The 23,307-nt window shown below is 45.1% G+C and overlaps 1 protein-coding gene across 2 annotated transcripts; it reads right to left on the bottom strand.

Moving 5' to 3' along the window:
• Positions 1 to 939: 939 nt before the first annotated feature.
• Positions 940 to 22,576, bottom strand: LOC110507645 (serine/threonine-protein kinase DCLK1). 2 transcript variants are annotated; one of them, XM_036965411.2, is made up of 16 exons: positions 22,080 to 22,576; positions 21,107 to 21,469; positions 18,375 to 18,727; positions 10,800 to 10,899; positions 10,538 to 10,690; positions 10,284 to 10,378; positions 9,175 to 9,262; positions 8,528 to 8,706; positions 8,064 to 8,183; positions 5,149 to 5,295; positions 3,406 to 3,539; positions 3,225 to 3,302; positions 2,759 to 2,855; positions 2,587 to 2,667; positions 2,386 to 2,499; positions 940 to 2,089 (listed from the first exon to the last, which is right to left on the bottom strand). In XM_036965411.2, exons 2-16 carry the CDS (start codon positions 21,465 to 21,467, stop codon positions 1,826 to 1,828), a joined length of 2,364 nt encoding a protein of 787 aa, XP_036821306.2. In that variant the 5' UTR covers positions 21,468 to 21,469; positions 22,080 to 22,576; the 3' UTR covers positions 940 to 1,825. The 2 variants fall into 2 exon arrangements, with proteins under 2 accessions (XP_036821306.2, XP_036821307.2); XM_036965412.2 differs by having other exon boundaries at positions 2,759 to 2,849.
• Positions 22,577 to 23,307: the final 731 nt, after the last annotated feature.

Genomic DNA, 23,307 nt, shown 5'->3' with positions numbered 1-23,307 from the left:
AAAGTGACCAAAACATCAGCCAGGAAGCATAGGAACTGAGAAGTGGTCTGTGGTTATCACTTGCAGAACCACTCCTTTATTGGGGGTGTCTTGCTAATTGCCTATAATTTCCACCTGTTGTCTATTCCATTTGCACAACAGCATGTGAAATGTGTTGTCAATCAGTGTTGCTTCCTAAGTGGACAGTTTGATTTCACAGAAGTGTGATTGACTTGGAGTTACATTGTGTTGTTTAAGTGTTACCTTTATTTTTTTGAGCAGTGTATATTCCATCAGTATGGTATAGCAGAATGCCTGGATAGCTTCCAGCTCCCCTCTCTGGTCCTCTGTAAAGTGTGTAATATATTATATCTCCAGCAGCACCAAGAACTGGAGAATAGCTTAACACTAGATAGTTAGAAAGATGACTGGGCAGGGACGCAGCCATGGGTGGGCCTGGGAGGGCATAGGCCCACCCACTGGGGAGCAAGGCCCAGCCAATCAGAATTAGTTTTTCCCCACAAAAGGGCTTTATTACAGACAGAAATACTCCTCGGTTTCATCAGATGGTCTCAGACAATCCCGCAGGTGAGGAAGCTGTATGTGGAGGTCCTGGGCTGGCCGGTTGGACGTACTGCCAAATTCTCTAAAATTACATTGGAGGCATCTTATTGTAGAGAAATGAACATTCAATTATCTGGCAACAGCTCTGGTGGACATTTCTGCAGTCAGCATGCCAATTGCACGCTCCATCAACTTGAGCCATCTGTGGCATTGTGTTGTGTGGCAAAACTGCACATTTAGGAGTGGCCTTTTATTGTCCCCAGCACAAGGTGTGCCTGTGTAATGATCACACTGTTTAATCAGCTTCTTGATATGCCACAACTGTCAGGTGGATGGATTATATTGCCAAAGGAGAAATGCTCACTAACAGCGATGTAAACAAATTTGGCAACAACATTTTAGAGAAATAAGCTTTTTATGCATATAGAACATTTCTGTGATCTTTTATTTCAGCTCATGGGACATGGGACCAACACTTTACATGTGGCGTTTATATTTTTTGTTCAGTATACATACATTATATCTTTACATGACAGGTGTCATACAGCATGTCTTATTGAATGTTCTGACTATTACATCTTTTGACTTGGAAGTGTTTTTCTGAACAAGTTGTAATGAATTGGATGCTATTTCACTTCACTGAAATAGATAACTGACTGGATGCAAACATTTTCAAAATGAATAATAAATGTTTTTGAATTTATATAGTGCTTTTCAAGGACCCGACGTCATTATTATTATCATTATTATTTTACAAAATGTATGTTTAATCACAGAAATACTTAAGATGCCCTATTCAGGGCGTATGAGGTCCCGTCAAGTTAAATGGAAGATTTTGATCTGTAGGTTTACATAGTTGTTGTGTTAGCAGGTTGGTTGCCCTGCAGTACTCATCTCCCAACACCAGGAGACTTCAGCGGACGAGTCAGTGTTTCCTGAAAAATGGCTTAACTACTGTATGTCTGTGTGGTGTCTTAGAAAAGATAAGCAGATACAGATTCTCTGCCTTAGTAATCTCTCAGGGCCAGAGCAGAACCCATCCAGAATACACCTTTAACCTTGACCCTAACCTCTAACCCTAACCCCACCCTAACTGATTTCTGTGAATGGCTCTGACCCCAGTGAATCTTAGGGTTAACTGACAATGTAGCCGGAATGGCAAATCAATGTTTAAGTAATTGGCAGGCATCTTGACAGACTGTCGTCGTGAATACAGGGATACGTGCCCCCTGTCCTTCCTCGTTCCTTTCTCTCCTTTCTCCCCTCTCTCTTCCTTTGGAGTCTAGAAGGGGGAGGTGGGGGAGCGGACGGTGTCAGCAGAGCTAGGGGAGGTGGGGGAGGGGCTGGGGGAGTAATCTTCTGACTCTGAAGTGAAATCAGCGGGAGAAAGTGCAGGGTTGTTGGATCTGTGGGTGGAGCTTTGACTGGCGCTAGTGGGGAAGCCAGTTGGTTGGGGATGGGGCTGGAGGCGGGGGCGGGGCTTCAACCTCACACCCTGCTGGTGTCTTAGTCTGAAAACCTCCCGCTCCTTATCAAGAGGGGTGGTCTGAAAGGGAGAGAGGAGAGAGGGAGAGATGAGAGGGGGAGAGAGAAGGGGGTGAGAGAGGGAGAAAGAAAACAAAGAGAGAGAGATAGGGGGAGAGAGGGGCAAAGAGAGGGGGCAAAGAGAGAGAATCAGGAGCGAGGAGAGAGGCAGAGAAAGAGAGAAGAGAGAGAGAGGGGGATGAGGTAGAAGAGGACATGCATTAGATGTCAGAGTTACATGTGAGGAACCTAATGTTTTGGGCTGTACACATTCGGAACAGTCCTAAACACCTACACAGCCTTGAGTAAGATCCTTACTGTGATAACAGACACCCCAGCAGTGGTGCTGCAGGCTTTAGGACCAGTGTTGAAGTGTTTCTTAATCTTCCCAGCCACAGAGAGCTGCTGGTCGTTCACTAATCGCCCATCATCCTGGAACACAAACAGAACCTGGTCAACCAACACACACACACACACCTACCATCTGCATGTTCTAAGTACTACGTTCTAGTTACTCACATTGATCCAGGGGTGATCCAGAACCTGCAGAGCTGTGTATCTCTGTTCCACCTTCACCTGCAGCATCCCTGTGATCAGCTCCTACAGTAAATCCAATCAAACAGCTTGTTCATTTTTTTTTTTTTATTCAAATGTTTTGTCACTAAGTGAAGGGATTAAACCATGGACCAACCTTAGCAGTGACAGACATGTTGTCCCAGGACGGTGAAGGGAAGGCTAGTTGTCCCGTTAGAATCTGGTCCAACAGATTCTCCTGGTCCTCACTGCTCCTTGACAAAAACAACAGCAAGTCTCATGTCATTATCATCATCAGCATTATAATGTTATCGTCTATCTGGGTATGCTGAAATACTATGGCCGGGATTCAATGCAAGGCACGTTATAGCGCAGCAGACTAAAACTGACTTGAAAAGGTCATTTACGCTTCCGCCAGCATGAGAAGCTTTTACTATGAATGTGATCTCCACAAATGTCTGGAAAAAGCCTTTAAACAGCTTATTGTCTGTAGTCTAGTGCATTGAGCGATAGAGTGCCTGGGATTGAATCCCGGCCTATGACAAATAAGACATAGAGCAGCACAGACCCACTGAAGGGTTATAGTGGTATTGTCTAGCTAGGTATCATAGAGCACCACAGACCCACTGAAGGGAGGGAAGCCACACAGCAGAATGTATGTGATTACGCCAGCTGCCCAGATATCAACCTTCAGCCCGTACCTGTCAGGGGACAACACACATACACCTGTCAGATGAGAATACACACTCCTGTCAGAGGACAACACACAAACCCTTGTCACACACCTGTCACACATAGACGTACCCTGTCTCAGCGATGATCTCAGGTGCTACATAGGTGGGGGTGCCACAGACCAGGTAGAGGAGTCCATCCACCAGGCTAGCCAAGCCAAAGTCTCCCAACTTCAGAGACTTGCTACCATCCTGATGCTCATACACCTGGGACACACAGTGAATCGTTACAGACCTTTAAAAGTAATTCATGGTTGAGTCGACATGTGTAGCGTTTACCATAAATGCGATTTTCCTGAACTTCAGGCGTTTAAAAGGTGCATTGAGTGGTGTGCCGCGTTATACCACACCTTGCATTGAATCCCGGCTATATATAGTTTTACTCATTCAAGGGTTTTTCTTTATTTTTACCAAGTTCTACTTTGTAGAATAATAGTGAAGACATCAAAACCATGAAATAACACATATGGAATCATGTAGTAACCAAAAAAGTGTTAAACAAATATTTTATATTTGAGATTCTTCAAATAGCCACCCTTTGCCTTGATGACAGTTTTGCACACTCTTGGCAGAAGATAGCCCTATTTGATGTCACAACTTTGATGCCTCTCCTTGTTCGGGTGGTGTTCGGCGGTCGACGTCACCGGTCTTCTAGCCATCGCCGAACCATTTGTCATTTTCCATTTGTTTTGTCTCTCTTTTCCACACACCTGGTTTTCATTTCCCAATTACTGGTCATGTATTTAACCCTCTGTTTCCCCCATGTCTTTGTGTGTGATTGTTATTTTGTTCAGGTCGGAATGTTCCGGCTGGTTTGTACCGGGTGCTGTTTATCACCGATGTTTTTGTGGTAACCGTTCTTTTAGCACTTTGTAAATGGTTTACTTTGTGCTGTCAAGTAAAGTGCGCTGTTTCACTCATCTCTGCTCTCCTGTGCCTGACTTTCTACACAATCTACACCCACCAAACTGACAACTAAAGGACAACATTAAGAAGAAGAGACTTGCTTGGACAAGAAACACAAGCAATGGACATTTGACCGGTGGAAATTTGTCATTTGGTCTGGAGTCCAAATTGGAGATTTTTGGTTCATGTCTTTGTGAGACGCGGTGTGGGTGAGCGGATGATCTCCGCGTGTGTATTTCCCACCGTAAAGCATGGAGGAGGAGATGTTATGGTGTGGGGGTGCTTTGCTGGTGACACTGTCTGTGATTTATTTTGAATTCAAGGCACACTTAACCAGCATTCTGCAGCGATATGCCATACCATCTGGTTTGGGCTTAGTGGGATTATCATTTGTTTTTCAACAGGACAATGACCCAACACACCTCCAGGCTGCGTAAGGGCTACTTGATCAAGAAGGAGAGTAATGGAGTGCTGCATTAGATGACCTGGCCTCCACAATCCCCCAACATGAAACAAATTGAGATGGTTTGGGATGAGTCAGACCACAGAGTGAAGGAAAAGCAGCCAAGTGCTCAGTATATGTGGGAACTCCTTCAAGACTGTTGGAAAAGCATTCCAGGTGAAGCTGGTTGAGAGAATGCCAAGAGTGTGCAAAGCTGTTATCAAGGCAAAGGGTGGCTACTTTGAAGAATCTCAAATATAAAATGTATTTTAATTTGTTTAACACTTTTTTTGGTTACTACATGTTTCCATATGTGTTATTTCATAGTTGTGATGTCTTCACTATTATTCTACAATGTAAAAAATTAAGAAAAGCCCTTGAATGAGTAGGTGTTCTAAAACGTTTGACCGGTAGTGTATAAACATAAATAAACAAACACTCAAAAACATCATGTACACACACACTCACCAGCAGGTTCTCAGGTTTGATGTCTCTGTGTACGATGTTGAGGCTGTGCAGATACTTGATGGCACTGGCCAGGTTATAAATCATCCCACTTGCATCTCTCTCTGTGTATTTATTCGAGGAGGTGATGGAATCAAATAGGTCACCCCCCTGTGGACCATACACACATTACACCTCACAACACGAAGCGTTGTAATGAACAGTGTTGACCTGCATGACTCTATCCATAACAGGGTGTAATCTATGAAACACCTGACCAGGTACAGCTCATCTTGACCAGCTTGTCCGAGTCTGGTGTAGCAGTCTAAGCTCCGGACTGTCTGTGCCCTGTCCTCTGTTTCCCTCTCTAAACTTGTCTCCAAATCTATTCTGTTCGTCTAACTCAGGGGTGTCAAACTCAAATACCCAGTGGGCCAAAATGTTAAACCTGAACAAAGTCACGGGCCAACATTGAACAAATTAACCTTTTAATATGGACCCAAACAAGTTTTGCTTTAACATTGAATATGGAACAAGCATCGCTTATTACCATACAATATATAATTTAATAGTGGAGACATGCAAAATCGAATTTCAAATGAAAAAACACATCAATGGCATTCATTTATTAAATAAATAAAATTTAAATAAACATTGTATGCCTCTTTTCTATTTGCAGCCTTCTGATTTAAATACCAAAAATAAACTTTTTCCACTGGCTAATAATTTTACAAATAAAATGATAATAAATCAATCAACCATTCAAGCCCATGCCTTGTAGCAAGAAAAAGTGCATAAAGAAAACGTTAATTATTGCACACTGGTCTAATCTGATGTGCCCAAGCCAGATACCTGGCATCTCTTCTTGGATGCTAGTTCATCAATGTCTGGGCTCAAGCTCTGAGCTGAAGAAATCCTCAGTATCGAGCGAAGATGTTCATCAGTCAGACGTCTCCTGTGAGTTGTTTTGGTCATCTTCATCGAGGAGAAAAGTTGCTCGCTGCCGAACATGGAGAGCATCTGAGCAGCTTGGGTGCGGAGCTGAGGCATTGTGTCAGGGATGAACCGTGGAAACTGTGCGGCGCCCACAGCATCATACTTTGACTTCAGCGTGTCGTTGCACTGGAGTTCAATCAGCTCCATTTGGATGTTGGTTGGTGCATTTTCCACATCAACTGCGAAGGGATTACTAAGCAGTTCAAACTTGCATTTCTGGGCATCGAAGTCGGCAAATCGCCGGCTAAACTCAGCGGCGAGAACACTGAGTTTTTCAGCAAACTGTGCACATGGGAACACGGCGGTAGAGATCTGCGCTTTTATGGATTGGCAGCAGGGAAAATGGCAAGGGTTTCCTTGCAGCATCTGATTCTCCCACAGGCACAGTTTAGTTTTGAAGGCCCTCACTGCAGCGTACATGTCTGTGATGATGCGCCCCCGCCCCTGAAGCTGCAGGTTCAGCGCATTGAGATGGCTCGAGATGTCACAGAGAAAGGCCAGCTCACACAGGAACTTTTGCTCCCGGAGCTCTGCTGTATCCTTCCCTTTGGTTTCCAGGAATTGACATATTTCCTCACGCAGCTCGAAACATCTGTTCAGTACTTTTCCTCTGCTTAGCCATCTCACCTCTGTGTGATACGGCACGTCTGCGTATTCCGAACCACACTCCTCCAGAAAAGATTTAAACTGGCGGTGATTTAGACCTTTGGCTCTTATAAAGTTAACTACCTGTGTTACTGTGGTCATAACATGTTCCATCTTTAGGGCTTTGGCACACAGTGCTTCCTGATGTATGATGCAGTGGTAAACAGTTAGCTCACCTGCACAGTTCTCTTCCAGCATCTTCTCCCGAACCATGCCCACCAGTCCACTCTTTTTACCGCACATCGCTGGCGCACCATCTGTCGTTAATCCAACGAGTTCCCACGGCAGCTTTATTTCAGCTTTTTTTAGTATCCCACGGCAGCTTTATTTCAGTTACACATTTGGAAACCTCCTCAAAGATTTCCTTTCCTGTGGTTGTGCCATGCATTGATTTGAATCCTAATAGCTCCTCCGTAACACACAGATTTGAGTCCACTCCACGGATGAAGACTGACAGCTGAGCAGTATCAGATGCGTCGCAGCTCTCATCCACAGCGAGGGAGAACGCAACAAAATCTTTTCCCTTTTCCATCAGCTGGTCATACAGATTGGTGGCAAGATCACATGTGCGATCAGCTACTGTGTTCCTGCTCAGGCTCACGTTTGAAAATGCTTGTTTTTTCTCTGGGCATACGAGGTCACAAACCTTCATCATGCACTTTTTCATGAACTCTCCCTCATTAAAGGGCCGGGCTGATTTTGCGATCTCTGCTGCCACTATATAACTAGCCTTTACAGCAGCCTCGCTTTGTGATGTGGCTTTTTTAAACATATTCTGTTGTGAAACCAAACTTCTTTTCATCTCCTCTACTTTCTGGCTCCTTTGAGTCATGTCCAGGTCCTTGTATTTGTCATGGTGTTTCGTTTCATAGTGTCGTCTAATGTTGTACTCCTTACTTACAGCCACGTTGACTCCACAAACAAGACAAACAGGTTTGTCTTTTACATATGTAAACAGATATTCTGCCTCCCACTTGTCCAGAAAGCTCCTGTTTTCTGCCTTTCTTTTTGCCATTTTTGGGAAGGGTTAGCTCGCTGACAGTTGTAGCGTCTATGTTGCTATGACTACTGTCACAGAGGAGAGAGCGTTTCTGGGTCCTGTCCTGATTGGCGCGTGAAAACAGCAGAGCATTATGGGATTCGTAGTATTAGTGGTGAATGCGCTGTATAATACCGGCGGGCCAGCTCTAGTAGTAATTTGCTATTGTCTCGCGGGCCAAATATAATTACCCCGCGGGCCAAATTTGGCCCACGGGCCAGAGTTTGACACCCATGGTCTAACTGTTCTGTCAACTCACCTTGACCAGCTCCATGACCAGGTAAAGCTCGCTGTAGGTGTCCATTTCCTCGATCAGCAGGACAATGTTGGGATGTTTGACACGACGGAGGATGGACACCTCGTTCTGGATCATGTGTTCCTGGGGAATAACATCAAGGAACGGTCAGGTTACAGATGTTAACAGTACTGTAGTGCAGGTAATAATAATATAATAATACTACTACTACTTTCAAACTACTGGAGACCATGCAGTCATTTTCAATAGGGGGAGAAGACATGAGGAAACATTCAGTGACTTATCGGTCAGCTACTATGAGCTGAACTCGATAACCGATCGGAAGAGGTAGGGTCTCACTAGCTAGCTTTGAGATCCTGCTGGATAGGCTATTAGCAAATGGGACATATTTCTAAGACACACCCACAAAAAGAGAGCTCTGCAATTCCCTTTCGGTATAACTGGGCCGAAACAGGAGTAGTTCTCACCTTTCCCCTACATTTTACTTTGTTGATGATCTTCAGGGCGTATTCTCTGCCCGTACATCTCTCCACACACTCTCTGACAACAGCAAAGGTACCGTCACCTAAAGTCCTCCCCACCTTGTACCTCTCAGCGATGGACGGAGGGACGGAGGGACATTCATCACTCAGCAGGTTCAGCTCCGCTATCAAACCAGGCAAGCAGATGAGTTCGGTCATGTCTGCTACTGCACTCTCCACTCCACAGTCCCCAGATAGATTAATAAGAGCTAGATTCAATCTGTATTGCGGAAGATCAGTGCTATAGCCCAATATAAATGTAAAAGTAATTTCCAATTGAGCCGACAAATTCAGCGTTTACCGTAAATTCAGTCTCCTCGAACGTGGGAACATTGCCTTCAAATGTCAGTCACGCTATAATGCTGAACTTCCATGAGACGGATTGCACCTAGGCCTAAGTCTCTGTTCAATAGGCACCCTATCCCCTATACAGTGCACTACTTTTACTTACTTTGTTTACTGACTTTTTCTGCATTGGTCAAAACAGTTCACTGTAAAGGGAATAGGCTGCAATGTGAGACCCATCCAATGCCTTCTAGAGCATGCTCAATGGAAAAGCTGCCCTTAAACATGTACACAGTCCTCTCTACTACCTTCACTTCCTGCTCCGTCGCCCTCATCCATGGAGCTACACACCTTGGTGGAGGCTAGAGACAGGGATGAGCCACTGTGTTGGGACCCCTGAGAGAGGGAGAGATCATAAATGCTTTTTGAACACATGAACACAGTTTGGGCATCTATAGACTATCTATAGGGGACTATCTAAAGGGGACTATCAATAGGGGACTATCTAAAGGGGGATATATATAGGGGCTGTCAGTAGGGAACTATATAAAGAGGGCTATCAATAGGGGACTATCTATAGGGAACTATATATAGGAGCATATCTATAGGGGCCATCTATGGGGGACTATATATATTGGGCAGCAGGTAGCCTAGTGGTTAGAGCGTTGAGCCAGTAACTGAAAGGTTGCGAGATCAAATCTACAAGCTGACAAAAAAAAAATGTGTCGTTCTGCCCCTAAACAAGGCAGTTAACCCACTGTTCCTAGGCAGTCATTGTAAATAGGAATTTGTTCTTAACTGACTTGCCTAGTTAAATTTTAAAAATGAAATAAATATAGGGGACTAAATATAAATATAGGGAACGTCTATAGGTGACTATCTATAGGAGGCTATGGGCTCTGTTCAATCAGATCCATTTTAGCCCACATCCACATAGCGTTGTTTTGAAGGTGTCGGAGGTGGAACTGCTTTAGAGCTGTCAAATCCACAAGCTCCTGGAATTATATCTAAAGCGAACATTGCCATTGGCTGCACAGAGTCGCATTAAGAGAAATCCCATGCAGCCTTGTTTACAAGTTCAAACACTGGAATGTGACGTGTAATCTATACCTTGATTAGGCTGATAGAAATCCTAATTATTTTTTAATAATGATTTTAATGATTTTCAAATTGCAGGCTATAGACTACACTTTCTCATTCTGAACTTCTAATGGGAGTGGGATGGGTGTGGCTTTGTGACAATGATCAAGAGCAGCAGCTCACCGATTTGACAGCTCCAATGCAGTTATACCTCCGACACCGCCCAAAACATTAGCTATGTGGGTGCCGGCTACCACCGGTTAACGCTTGATCTGATTGAATCTAGGCTTATGTTAAAGCGTTGTGATTATATTAGTAAAGGATTGTTTGGTCCTACCCTGTGTCGTCGGAGGCTGGCAGGACTGGTAGGAGAGGGGCTGGGGGACTTCCCAGATCGAGGAGTCGACAGCTGACTGCCTACCGTCCCATTGGCTACAGTACAGACACAAGAGGTTAGAGGTTAGAGAAAAACACTCCTCACTCAGTTGGTTGCTGATAAGAAGGACAAATACATTGCTAAAAAAGTTGTTGATTCTGCAGATTAATTACTTATGCATGCACAAAAACACATACACACTCACAGGGCCATACCTGAGCCTGAGCTTCGGCGTGAGCCACCTCCTCTGGGTGAGCCTCCTCCTCTGGGTGAGCCTCCTCCTCTGGGTGAGCCTCCTCCTCTGGGTGAGTAGCGTCCTAGCAGAGAGGAGATCCGACCATATGACGTCGACTTCACCACCCTACACTCTGGAGGGAGAGGACACTGTCAGATACACACACACACACATAAACATCTACAGTTCACACACACACTAATTCCAAGGAAATTCTGGTACTGTTATTATAATTATCTCACCACTCTCATCTAAGAGGAAGTCATCTTGGTAGCGAAACTTCTCTGGACCACAGGCCATAAAGATGTCATCGTCACCAAAGAAGTCCTGAAGGCATGTCACCTGGAACAGACAGACAGCTAGACACTGTCAGTCACCTGGAACAAGGACACCACAAACAACTAGTCTTCACCCGCTCTCCTCACCATCTCTGCCCATTCCTGCTATCACCCTCCCAGCCTCACCCTCTCCTCTCTCTCCACTCCCCACTTCTCCCACCTCCTCACCCCTCCCCCATATCCCTTCTCCTCTCTCCACGATCCCCCCTCCCCACCTCCTTTCCTGCTCCCCGTCTTCACCCTCACCAACCTTCTCCTCCTTCCTCCTCCCATACAGTCATATAGGCCAAGAGCCTTAATGCATGTACAAGAAAAATACTGACTCATAGCTACAACATTACCACTGGAATTAAATGCCTCCCACTCAGAGACAGGCTCTTCCAGAGACAGGTGGTTTCAGAGACACACTTTTTCAGAGACCAGCTACTGACAGGCTGTACAAGAAACAAGCTACTGAGAGGCTGTCGGGTGGATAACAGCATTTGGCCATTAACCAAGAGGTTGCTGGTTCGAATCCCAGAGCAGACTAGCTGAAAAATCAGTTGATGTGCCCTCAAGCAAGTCACTTAAACCCAGTTAAGAGTGTCTGCTAAATTACTTATAATGTAATGTTTAAAGAAATTGGCTATTGGCAGGCTGTTTCAGGCTACTGACTGTTTCAGAGAGAGGCTAGTATCTGTCTTAGATCTGTTCATTCATTATTGAGCGACATTAGACAGACTGCTACAGTATGTCAAGCAGGAATGTCCATTATCAGAGATGCGTGTGGCGGGGAGAGGGAATGTATTCATATCAATAACATGTACAAGTAGTCGTCAGGTTGAACATGATTACAGTAGCAATCAGTAACAGAATGTCAATGTAACTCTGTAGTAACACTAATCAATGTCTGAAATGAGCTTATAACCAGTATGTAAATCACACTGGGTGTTAATGAAGTGCTGAGAAGTTCCAGCTGGCTGCTATATTACTACAACTGTAGCACTATATTGGGAATAGGGTGTCATTTGGGACACAGCCTGCAGCTGCAGTGGAGGAGATTAATTATGAATGGCTTCAGACGGGAAGTCAGCACAACTGTACGTCGCTCCATTACTGTTCTGTAGCAGCTCCCTAACACACAGTTACTGTGGAGTCAGACACTTAGCAACACTACACTACATGAAGCAAAGCTCCATTCACCACTCTGCTGACCGTACTCACGTTAGTCCAGGATTCTCAGCTGTAAGTTGTTGTATTTTCAGGTAGATGAGGCTTATGAGCGAAAGCATCTGCGCTATGCCGATCTAGCTGCCGAAGCACGGCATCATGGCTGGAACACAGAAGTCCGACCAGTGGAGGTGGGCTGCAGAGGTTTTGTGGCAACATCTACAACCAGACTGCTTAGAGACCTTGGAATTAAGGGCCAGAGCCAGCGATCGGCAATCAAAGCTGTATCGGAGGCGGCAGAAGGCAGCAGTCAGTGGCTCTGGATGAAGAGGAAAGACCCCAGCTGGGCCCCGAAGTGAGAGGGCCAGGAGGTATGCGGTCAACAATGCTTGACTCAGGGAGGAGGACGCCCCTGCCATGCATAGTCCCATGGGATGTTGGCTATCAACAACAAGGCAACTCCTATGACTAATTGGGAATGGGACGCAAGCGTAGGATTGATCACCCTGTCGCTGGCCGCCTTTGGGGAGGGTGTATAGTGTGAAAGGCCGAAACACCCTAGGAACCAAAGGTATACTACTGACGATGCGCTCCCCAAATTTCACCAGGCTCACTGTTCATTAACTCTTGGAAGTGCTTGCACAAAGGATAGTAACATCTCATCCTGTGTTCTTGGAATCTGTAGCAGCTCCCTAACACACAGTTACTGTGGAGTCAGACACTTAGCAACACTACACTACATGAAGCAAAGCTCCATTCACCACTCTGCTGACAGTACTCACGTTAGTCCAGGATTCTCAGCTGTAAGTTGTTGTATTTTCACCTCAGACAGATCACGTCAACAGGTCAACTTCACAGCTGATGTTCAGAAAACAAATGAGTGCAAGGCTGGGATTGAATCTGTATAACACTGTCAACTATTAGGTTTTTAAATGCTACATCCCCATGTTTGCAGATATTGCATTTGCGGTAAACACTGTATGTCGGCTCAATTAGAAATTGCCTTTAAATAGCAGATTGTCGACAAGTGTTGCTTTAATGTTCAGTAATAGCACAGTAATAAGACATTTCTAACAGTAATTACACAACAGCATCATCTGACCTTAGGAGACGAGAGCTGCTGAAGCCAAACATCAACAGACAATAAGCCTCAGGCAACAGTGACATCTCTACCACAGCGGTGAGGAGCACGCGCTTGTGTGTGTGTGTGTGTGTGTGTGTGGATTGATTGCACAATCACCAATCACCAAACCTGATACCCACAGTAGATAACTGTACTCTATAGCCCAACCCTGTTACCCACTGTATTTAACTGTACTGTATGGTCCAACCGTGATACCCACTGGATAGAACTGTACTGTATGGTCCAACCGTGATACCCACTGGATAGAACTGTACTGTATAGGCCAAAACTGATACCCACTGAATAGAAGGTACAACCTCTATGTTGTGGCTACCTGGTTGATCCTGCCAGTACCATATACTTGTCTCAAAGATTAAGCCATGCAAGTCTACACACGGAAGGTACAGGGAAACTGCAAATGGCTAATTAAATCAGTATAGAACTGTACATTATAGACCAACTCTGATAAACACTATATAGAAGTGTACTGTATGGTCCAACCCTGATACCCGCTATATAGAACTGTACTTTGTAGCCCAACCCTGATACCCACTGTATAGAACTGTACTCTATAACCCAACCGTGTTACACACTGTAAAGAACTGTACTGTATAGCCCAACCCTGAAACCCACTGTATAGAACTGTACTTTATAGCCCAAACCTTTTACTTACTGTATAGAACTGTACAGTACAGTCCAACCCTGATACCCACTGTATAAAACTGTACAGTACAGTCCAACCCTGATACCCACTGTATAAAACTGTGCTCTAAAGCCCAACCCTGACACCCACTGTATAGAACTGTACTCTATAGCCCAACTCTGTCACCCACTGTCTTGAAGTGCACTGTATGGTCCAACACTGATACCCACTGTATAGAACTGTACTCTATAGCCCAACTCTGTCACCCACTGTCTTGAAGTGCACTGTATGGTCCAACCCTGATACCCACTGTATAGAACTGTACTTTATAGCCCAAACCTGTTACTCACTGTATAGAACTGTACTGTATGGTCCAACCCTGATACCCACTGTATAGAAATGTCTCTATAGCCCATCCCTGTAACCCACTGTACAGAACTATACTGTATAGCCCAACCATGTAATCCACATTATAGACATGTACTGTATAGCCCAACCCTGATACCCACTGTTTAGAACTGTACTCTATAGCCCAACTCTGTCACCCACTGTCTTGAAGTGCACTGTATGGTCCAACCCTGATACCCACTGTATAGAACTGTACTTTATAGCCCAAACCTGTTACTCACTGTATAGAACTGTACTGTATGGTCCAACCCTGATACCCACTGTATAGAAATGTCTCTATAGCCCATCCCTGTAACCCACTGTACAGAACTATACTGTATAGCCCAACCATGTAATCCACATTATAGACATGTACTGTATAGCCCAACCCTGATACCCACTGTTTAGAACTGTACTCTATAGCCCAACTCTGTCACCCACTGTCTTGAAGTGCACTGTATGGTCCAATCCTGATACCCACTGTAGAGAAATGTACTGTATGGTCCAATCCTGATACCCACTGTATAGAACTGTACTTTATAGCCCAAACCTGATACCCACTGTATAGAACTGTACTGTATGGTCCAACCCTGATACCCACTGTATAGAACTGTACTGTATGGTCCAACCCTGATACCCACTGTATAGAACTGTACTGTATGGTCCAACCCTGATACCCACTGTATAGAACTGTACTGTATGGTCCAACCCTGATACCCACTGTATAGAACTGTACTGTATGGTCCAACCCTGATACCCACTGTATAGAACTGTACTGTATGGTCCAACTCTGATACCCACTGTATAGAACTGTACTGTATGGTCCAACCCTGATACCCACTGTATAGAACTGTACTGTATGGTCCAACCCTGATACCCACTGAATAGAACTGTACTGTATGGTCCAACCCTGATACCCACTGTATAGAACTGTACTGTATGGTCCAACCCTGATACCCACTGTATAGAACTGTACTGTATGGTCCAACCCTGTTACCCACTGTATAGAACTGTACTGTATGGTCCAACCCTGATACCCACTGTATAGAACTGTACTGTATGGTCCAACCCTGTTACCCACTGTATAGAACTGTACTGTATGGTCCAACCCTGATACCCACTGTATAGAACTGTACTGTATGGTCCAACCCTGATACCCACTGTATAGAACTGTACTGTATGGTCCAACCCTGATACCCACTGTATTTAACTGTACTGTATGGTCCAACCCTGATACCCACTGTATAGAACTGTACTGTATGGTCCAACCCTGATACCCACTGTATAGAACTGTACTGTATGGTCCAACCCTGTTACCCACTGTATAGAACTGTACTGTATGGTCCAACCCTGATACCCACTGTATAGAACTGTACTATATGGTCCAACCCTGTTACCCACTGTATAGAACTGTACTGTATGGTCCAACCCTGATACCCACTGTATAGAACTGTACTGTATGGTCCAACCCTGTTACCCACTGTATAGAACTGTACTGTATGGTCCAACCCTGATACCCACTGTATAGAACTGTACTGTATGGTCCAACCCTGATACCCACTGTATATAACTCTACTGTAAAGCCCAAACCTGTTACTTACTGTATAGAACTGTACTGTATGGTTCAACCCTGATACCAACTGTGTAGAACTGTACTCTATAGCCCAACCCTGATACCACCTGTATACAACTGTACTGTATAGCCCTTCCCTGTTACCCACTGTATAGAACTGTACTGTATGGTACAATCCTGTTACCCACTGTATAGAACTGTACTGTATGGTCCAACCCTGTTACCCACTGTATAGAACTGTACTGTATGGTCCAACCCTGTTACCCACTGTATAGAACTGTACTGTATGGTCCAACCCTGATACCCACTGTATAGAACTGTACTATATGGTCCAACCCTGTTACCCACTGTATAGAACTGTACTGTATGGTCCAACCCTGATACCCACTGTATAGAACTGTACTGTATGGTCCAACCCTGTTACCCACTGTATAGAACTGTACTGTATGGTCCAACCCTGATACCCACTGTATAGAACTGTACTGTATGGTCCAACCCTGATACCCACTGTATATAACTCTACTGTAAAGCCCAAACCTGTTACTTACTGTATAGAACTGTACTGTATGGTTCAACCCTGATACCAACTGTGTAGAACTGTACTCTATAGCCCAACCCTGATACCACCTGTATACAACTGTACTGTATAGCCCTTCCCTGTTACCCACTGTATAGAACTGTACTGTATGGTACAATCCTGTTACCCACTGTATAGAACTGTACTGTATGGTCCAACCCTGATACCCACTGTATAGAACTGTACTGTATGGTCCAACCCTGTTACCCACTGTATAGAACTGTACTGTATGGTCCAACCCTGATACCCACTGTATAGAACTGTACTGTATGGTCCAACCCTGTTACCCACTGTATAGAACTGTACTGTATGGTCCAACCCTGATACCCACTGTATAGAACTGTACTGTATGGTCCAACCCTGATACCCACTGTATATAACTCTACTGTAAAGCCCAAACCTGTTACTTACTGTATAGAACTGTACTGTATGGTTCAACCCTGATACCAACTGTGTAGAACTGTACTCTATAGCCCAACCCTGATACCACCTGTATACAACTGTACTGTATAGCCCTTCCCTGTTACCCACTGTATAGAACTGTACTGTATGGTACAATCCTGTTACCCACTGTATAGAACTGTACTGTATGGTCCAACCCTGATACCCACTGTATAGAACTGTACTGTATGGTACAATCCTGTTACCCACTGTATAGAACTGTACTGTATGGTACAATCCTGTTACCCACTGTATAGAACTGTACTGTATGGTACAATCCTGTTACCCACTGTATAGAACTGTACTGTATGGTCCAACCCTGATACCCACTGTATAGAACTGTACTGTATGGTACAATCCTGTTACCCACTGTATAGAACTGTACTGTATGGTACAATCCTGTTACCCACTGTATAGAACTGTACTGTATGGTACAATCCTGATACCCACTGTATAGAACTATACTTTTTAGCCCAACCCTGATACCCACTGTATAAAAGTGTACAGTATGGTCCAACCCTGATACCATCTATATTGAACTGTACTCTGTAACCCAACCCTGATACCCACTGTATAGAAGTGTACAGTATGGTCCGACCCTGATACCATCTATATTGAACTGTACTCTGTAACCCAACCCTGATACCCACTGTATAGAACTTTACTGTATAGCCCAACCCTGAAATCCATTAGTCTCACTTAGTAGCACAGAGAGCATATTAGCCTCATAAATCATCAACTGGAGAAACAATGATATTGAACCGGAAGTGTGTGACTGGAGAACTCTTGTCAATACTTTCTAATTCTACCATCATTATTTAATGAGACAGTGAAGTTAAACTGAACCGGATGAACAGGGTGAATCGCAGACATTACAGATGAATCCCTGAATGCATTTCATCTGCATGATATTGATGATGGAATATACAGCTACTATCTCCGGTCATGTCTGGGCCATACGAGTACCTTGCACCATTCTCTAGCCTTCCTCGATAGCACTGACATAAACACTGTTCTGCAACACTGAGCCACACACAGACAACATTCCCACTGCACCACTCTGCCGCAGAGGCTGTTCCTTAGCAACCAGCCCAGGCAACCAGATCACCATAGAAACCGTGCAGGAGAGAAAAAAGAAAAACTACATCGGAGTTTCTTTGATAGAACCAATATAAAAGAGGAGAGACGGACTATTAATAGGCATACGGCAACTAAACATCATGATTCCCAACTCTACTTGCCTCTCTGAATCCCTTCTCCTTTTTACTCTCTCTAGTAATCCTGTATTCAGGACTCTGTGTTAAAGGTCTGTGTTCATGGGATTTAAACCATATAGTCATCTGGTCATGAAGGCTATACCTCAAAAATATTTAAAGGTCATTCATTGTGAAAATGTCTCAGTGAAACTGTGCTCCTGAAACGCCTAATGACTGGGTTAATAAAGGATGATAAGACAGCAGACTGAGTCCCAGAAACCTACTTCTAACTCTAATTGCCTTATAGCCCATCCCTCTGAGTCTGTGGGGGAAGCTAAGCCTGAGAACCAGGCAGTAAATTCACTAGTATAACCGTAATTCATAACCCACCAGCTTCCCGTCCACGGTGTACAGTCTCTTGACAACCCCAGAGTCCAGCTTGATGGCGTCTGTGATGTCAGAGAGAACCTGTTCAAAGGAGTGGGCAGTCTTCTTGTTGAGGAGGATGCGGATGGCCTTACGAGGCTTCACCCCGCTGCGGATGATGGTGACCAGTTTGGGCCGAATGAAGTCCTTACTCTCCCTGGTCTCCGGGGCCCCAGCCTTGGCGCTGCCCAGGGATGGGGGACCACGTGCAGAGGCAGCCACAGCTGTCTTCAACCCAACTGACCAGCTGGGGTTGACATTCTTAGTGTAGTCCAGCTTCTTGTATGACTCTATGGAGCCACACACATAGCTCTCTCCTGCAGATAGGCAACACACAGAGATAGGCCTACATGGTCACAGCAACCATAGACTCACATCACTGAATGCACCACATAATGACAAAGCTATGACATTTAGATTATAGAGTTTACAGACGTATTGGAAATATACTATATGCCTACTATATAGGCCAACTGGAGCAGGTCACTCATTGTACAGTGGGAAACCTAGAAAAAAGGCACAACTTAATTTGTTCTCAGACTTCTACTGTCCCAACCCTTTGGGTTAGCTACTCAATACTGTCCCGTCCCTTAGGGTTAGCTGCTCAATACTGTCCCATCCCTTAGGATTAGCTACTCAATACTGTCCTGTCCCTTAGGGTTAGCTGCTCAATACTGTCCCATACTTTAGGATTAGCTGCTCAATACTGTCCCATCCTTTACAGTTAACTGCTCAAAACTGTCCCATCCCATCCCTTATGGTTAGCTGCTCAATACGGTCTCATCCCATCCCTTAGGATATAGCTGCTCAATACTGTCCCATCCCTTAGGTTTAGCTGCTCAATACTTTCTCATCCCATCTCTTAGGGTTAGCTGCTCAATACTCTCTCATCCCAACCCTTGGGGTTAGCTGCTCAATACTGTCCCATCCCTTAGGGTTAGCTGCTCAATACTGTCTCATCCCAACCCCTAGGGATAGCTGCTCAATACATTCTCATCCCATCTCTTAGGGTTAGCTGCTCAATACTGTCTCATCCCAACCCTTAGGGTTAGCTGCTCAATACTGTCCCATCCCTTAGGGTTAGCTGCTCAATACTGTCTCATCCCATCCCTTAGGGTTAGCTGCTAAATACTGTCCCATCCCTTAGGGTTAGCTGCTAAATAATGTCTCATCCCATCCCTTAGGGTTAGCTGCTAAATACTGTCCCATCCCTTAGGGTTAGCTGCTAAATAATGTCTCATCCCATCCCTTAGGGTTACCTGCTCAAAACTGTCCCCGCCGTTAGGGTTAGCAGCTCAAAACTGTCCCATCCCTTAGGGTTAGCTGCTCAATACTGTCTCATCTCATCCCTTAGGGTTAGCTGCTCAATACGGTCTCATCCCATCCCTTAGGCTAAGCTGCTCAATACTGTCCCATCCCTTAGGGTTAGCTGCTAAATACTGTCTCATCCCAACCCTTGGGGTTAGCTGCTAAATACTATATTATCCCATCCCTCGGGGTTAGCTGCTCAATACTGTCCCCTCCCTTAGGGTTAGCTGCTCAATACTGTCCCATCATTTAGGGTTAGCTGCTCAATATTGCCCCGTCCCTTAGGGTTAGCTGCCCAATACTGTCCCATCCTATCCCTTAGGGTTAGCTGCTCAATACTGTCCCATCCCCTAGGGTTAGCTGCTCAATACTGTCCAATCCCATCCCTTGGGGTTAGCTGCTCAATACGGTCTCATCCCATCTCTTAGGGTTAGCTGCTCATACTGTCCCATCATTTAGGGTTAGCTGCTCAATATTGCCCCGTCCCTTAGGGTTAGCTGCCCAATACTGTCCCATCCTATCCCTTAGGGTTAGCTGCTCAATACTGTCCCATCCCCTAGGGTTATCTGCTCAATACTGTCCAATCCCATCCCTTAGGGTTAGCTGCTCAATACTGTCCCATCCCAACCCGTGGGGTTAACTGCTCAATACGGTCTCATCCCATCCCTTAGGCTTAGCTGCTCAATACTGTCCCCTCCCTTATGGTTAGCTGCTCAATACTGTCCCATCCTATCCTTTAGGGTTATCTGCTAAATACTGCCTCTCCCCAACCCTTAGGGTTAGCTGCTAAATACTGTCTCACCCCAACCCTTAGGGTTAGCTGCTCAATACTGTCTCACCCCAACAAGTAGGGTTAGCTGCTAAATACTGTCTCATCACACCCCTTAGGGTTAGCTGCTCAATACTGTCTCACCCCAACCCTTAGGGTTAGCTGATAAATACTGTCTCACCCCAACCCTTAGGGTTAGCTGCTCAATACTGTCTCACCCCAACCCTTAGTGTTAGCTGATAAATACTGTCTCACCCCAACCCTTAGGGTTAGCTGCTCAATACTGTCTCACCACAACCCTTAGGGTTAGCTGCTAAATACTGTCTCACCCCAACCCTTAGGGTTAGCTGCTAAATACTGTCTCACCCCAACCCTTAGGATTAGCTGCTAAATACTGTCTCATCCCATCCCTTAGGATTAGCTGCTCAATACTGTCCCATCCCTTAGGGTTAGCTGCTCAATACTGTCTCACCCCAACCCTTAGGGTTAGCTGCTAAATACTGTCTCATCCCATCCCTTAGGGTTAGCTGCTCAATACTGTCCCATCCCTTAGGGTTAGCTGCTCAATACTGTCTCATCCCAACCTTTAGGGTAGGGTTAAGGTTAAGGGTTAGCTTACCTTCCTCCAGCTGCTCCATGCTGGATATTCTCTTGGCCCCGTCGATAGAGTAGATGGTCCGGACCCCCTGGGGCATATTCACATTATCTGACAGGGAGCGGGTCAGATCAGCCAAAAGGGCTTCTATAGACCGGAACCTGTCCTGGGAAATAGCGTAGACAATCCCTTTGAAGTAGCGGTCTCCATTGCGATAAAAGCGGACCTTTTTGGCCTTCTTCTCTGAGGCTAGAGACTGCAGTGTCCGGGTCCTGTACAGACTACAGTGGGCGCTGCGAGTGGGGCTCTGCAGCCCGTTGTTCCTGGAGCCTCTGCGGGTGTTTCTCTGGGCTTTCTCCCGCTCGTCAAAGTGCTCCAGCTCCATGACTGTAGTGATGTTACACAGAAAGAGACAAATCAGGGAGGGGACATTATGCATGAGAACATTTAAACCTCAAGCAACTTATTTTCCTTTGCAGAATAAATAAGTCATCCTTTAGTTTTAGTTGAATGTCATATAGGCCTACTGGAGAGACTGGAGAGAGTAGAATCAATTGGATTTTGGCATGAACTCTGAGGTCGGGTCCGACATTCAGTGGTGCTGAATGGACAGCGCCGCAGGTGCGGATCTCCTAGCAGCTAGCTAGTCTGACAGGTAGTCTATAGCGGTGGCAGTAGTCAGATTGAACTCCGTGGTGCTGAACGGACGGCGCTGCTTCTAGCCAGATAGAATTCTCCTGCTTGTGGGCAGTTTGTCACATACTGAAAATGAGCTCTTTCTGAGGCACATAAAAATCTGATTGGGGGCCATAGCACGCTCACACATGTCATGCTCTTTAGTTTCGTCCACCACCCAATTAGCACCGTGATTCTAATCAAACGTAACGTTTGTTTTGATCATATTAATTTCTGACAACATAACCCCAGCTGTTGTTAAATGACACGGAACAACACATTATGGGATTTTAAAACATGTTTTGGGCAAATAACTACTTACCTTTAATTGAAGTCGGATGCAGTCAACCGTGTCAGTGTTTAGCAATTGCATATATCAGCTTTCCAATAGGCTGTGTCAGTGCTGATATGTGTAGTATGATGGCCAGCCTGAGCGGCAGAAGAAGCATCCGCCCCTTTGTTGCTCTTTGATTGAGCAAGTGTGAGCAGCACGAGCTGCAGCTGGTTTCTGTCTCTAGCAGTGATTTCCATTTGGCCGTCACTCATTGACATGCAGGTCTTCCAAGGGAAGCACCAAGCATCTCACCTCGCTATCACGCTCCCTTCTCTCTCATCTTCTCTCCAGCCCTCTAGATGCGCTGAGACAAGGGGCGTGGCGCAGGCGGTCATTACTCTACCAGTCTGTCAGTGCACTAAACTGCAATGACAGACACGAGACTTTTCAGCAACATGCTTGTTCAATAAGGCAGATAGACTAAATTAGTGCCATAGGGAATAGTTTGCCATTTGGTAAGCAGTCATGAGACAGCATGGGCATCTATCTGTATGCTGGTGCTGAGGAGGATGTCTAGCAGTGTCCGCAGTAGTGTACTATACTGCATACACAAACACAGGATGACCAAACACAAACATGTCTGTAACAACCTAATAATGATTAAGCAGTACACACACACAAATATACAGTTGAAGTCGGAAGTGTACATACACCTCAGCCAAATACATTTAAACTCAGTTTCACAATTCCTGACATTTAATCCTAGTAAAAACACCCTGTTTTAGGTCAGTTAGGATCACCACTTTATTTTCAGAATGTGAAATGTCAGAAAAATAGTGGAGAGAATGATTTATTTCAGCTTTCACTTCTTTCATCACATTCCCAGTGGGTCAGAAGTTTACGTACACTCAATTAGTATTTGGTAGCATTGCCTTTAAATTGTTTAACTTGGGTCAAATGTTTCCAGTAGCCTTCCACAAGCTTCCCACAATAAGTTGGGTGAATTTTGGCCCATTCCTCCTGACAGAGCTGGTGTAACTGAGTCAGGTTTGTAGGCCTCCTTGCTCGCACATGCTTTTTCAGTTCTGCCCAAAACATTTCTATGGGATTGAGGTCAGGGCTTTGTGATGGCCACTCCAATACCTTGACTTTGTTGTCCTTAAGCCATTTTGCCACAACTTTGGAAGTATGCTTGGGGTCATTGTCCATTTGGAAGACCCATTTGCGATGAAGCTTTAACTTCCTGATTGATGTCTTGAGATGTTGCTTCAATATA

The sequence above is a fragment of the Oncorhynchus mykiss genome, chromosome 27, assembly GCF_057628025.1.
Source record: "Oncorhynchus mykiss isolate SJ-2025 chromosome 27, ASM5762802v1, whole genome shotgun sequence".
In the NCBI taxonomy this organism is placed as follows: Eukaryota; Metazoa; Chordata; class Actinopteri; order Salmoniformes; family Salmonidae; genus Oncorhynchus; species Oncorhynchus mykiss.
This window is presented reverse-complemented; position numbering and strand designations above follow the sequence as displayed.

Coding starts and splice junctions, on each gene's coding strand:
- LOC110507645 (XM_036965411.2), bottom strand. CDS start 21,467: ATGGAGCTGGAGCACTTTGACGAGCGGGAGAAAGCCCAGAGAAACACC. Junction 8,184..8,527: donor AAGTAAAATGTAGGGGAAAG/GTGAGAACTACT, acceptor GTTATTCCCCAG/GAACACATGATCCAGAACGA. Junction 2,090..2,385: donor CTGGGGTGTCTGTTATCACA/GTAAGGATCTTA, acceptor TCTCCCTTTCAG/ACCACCCCTCTTGATAAGGA.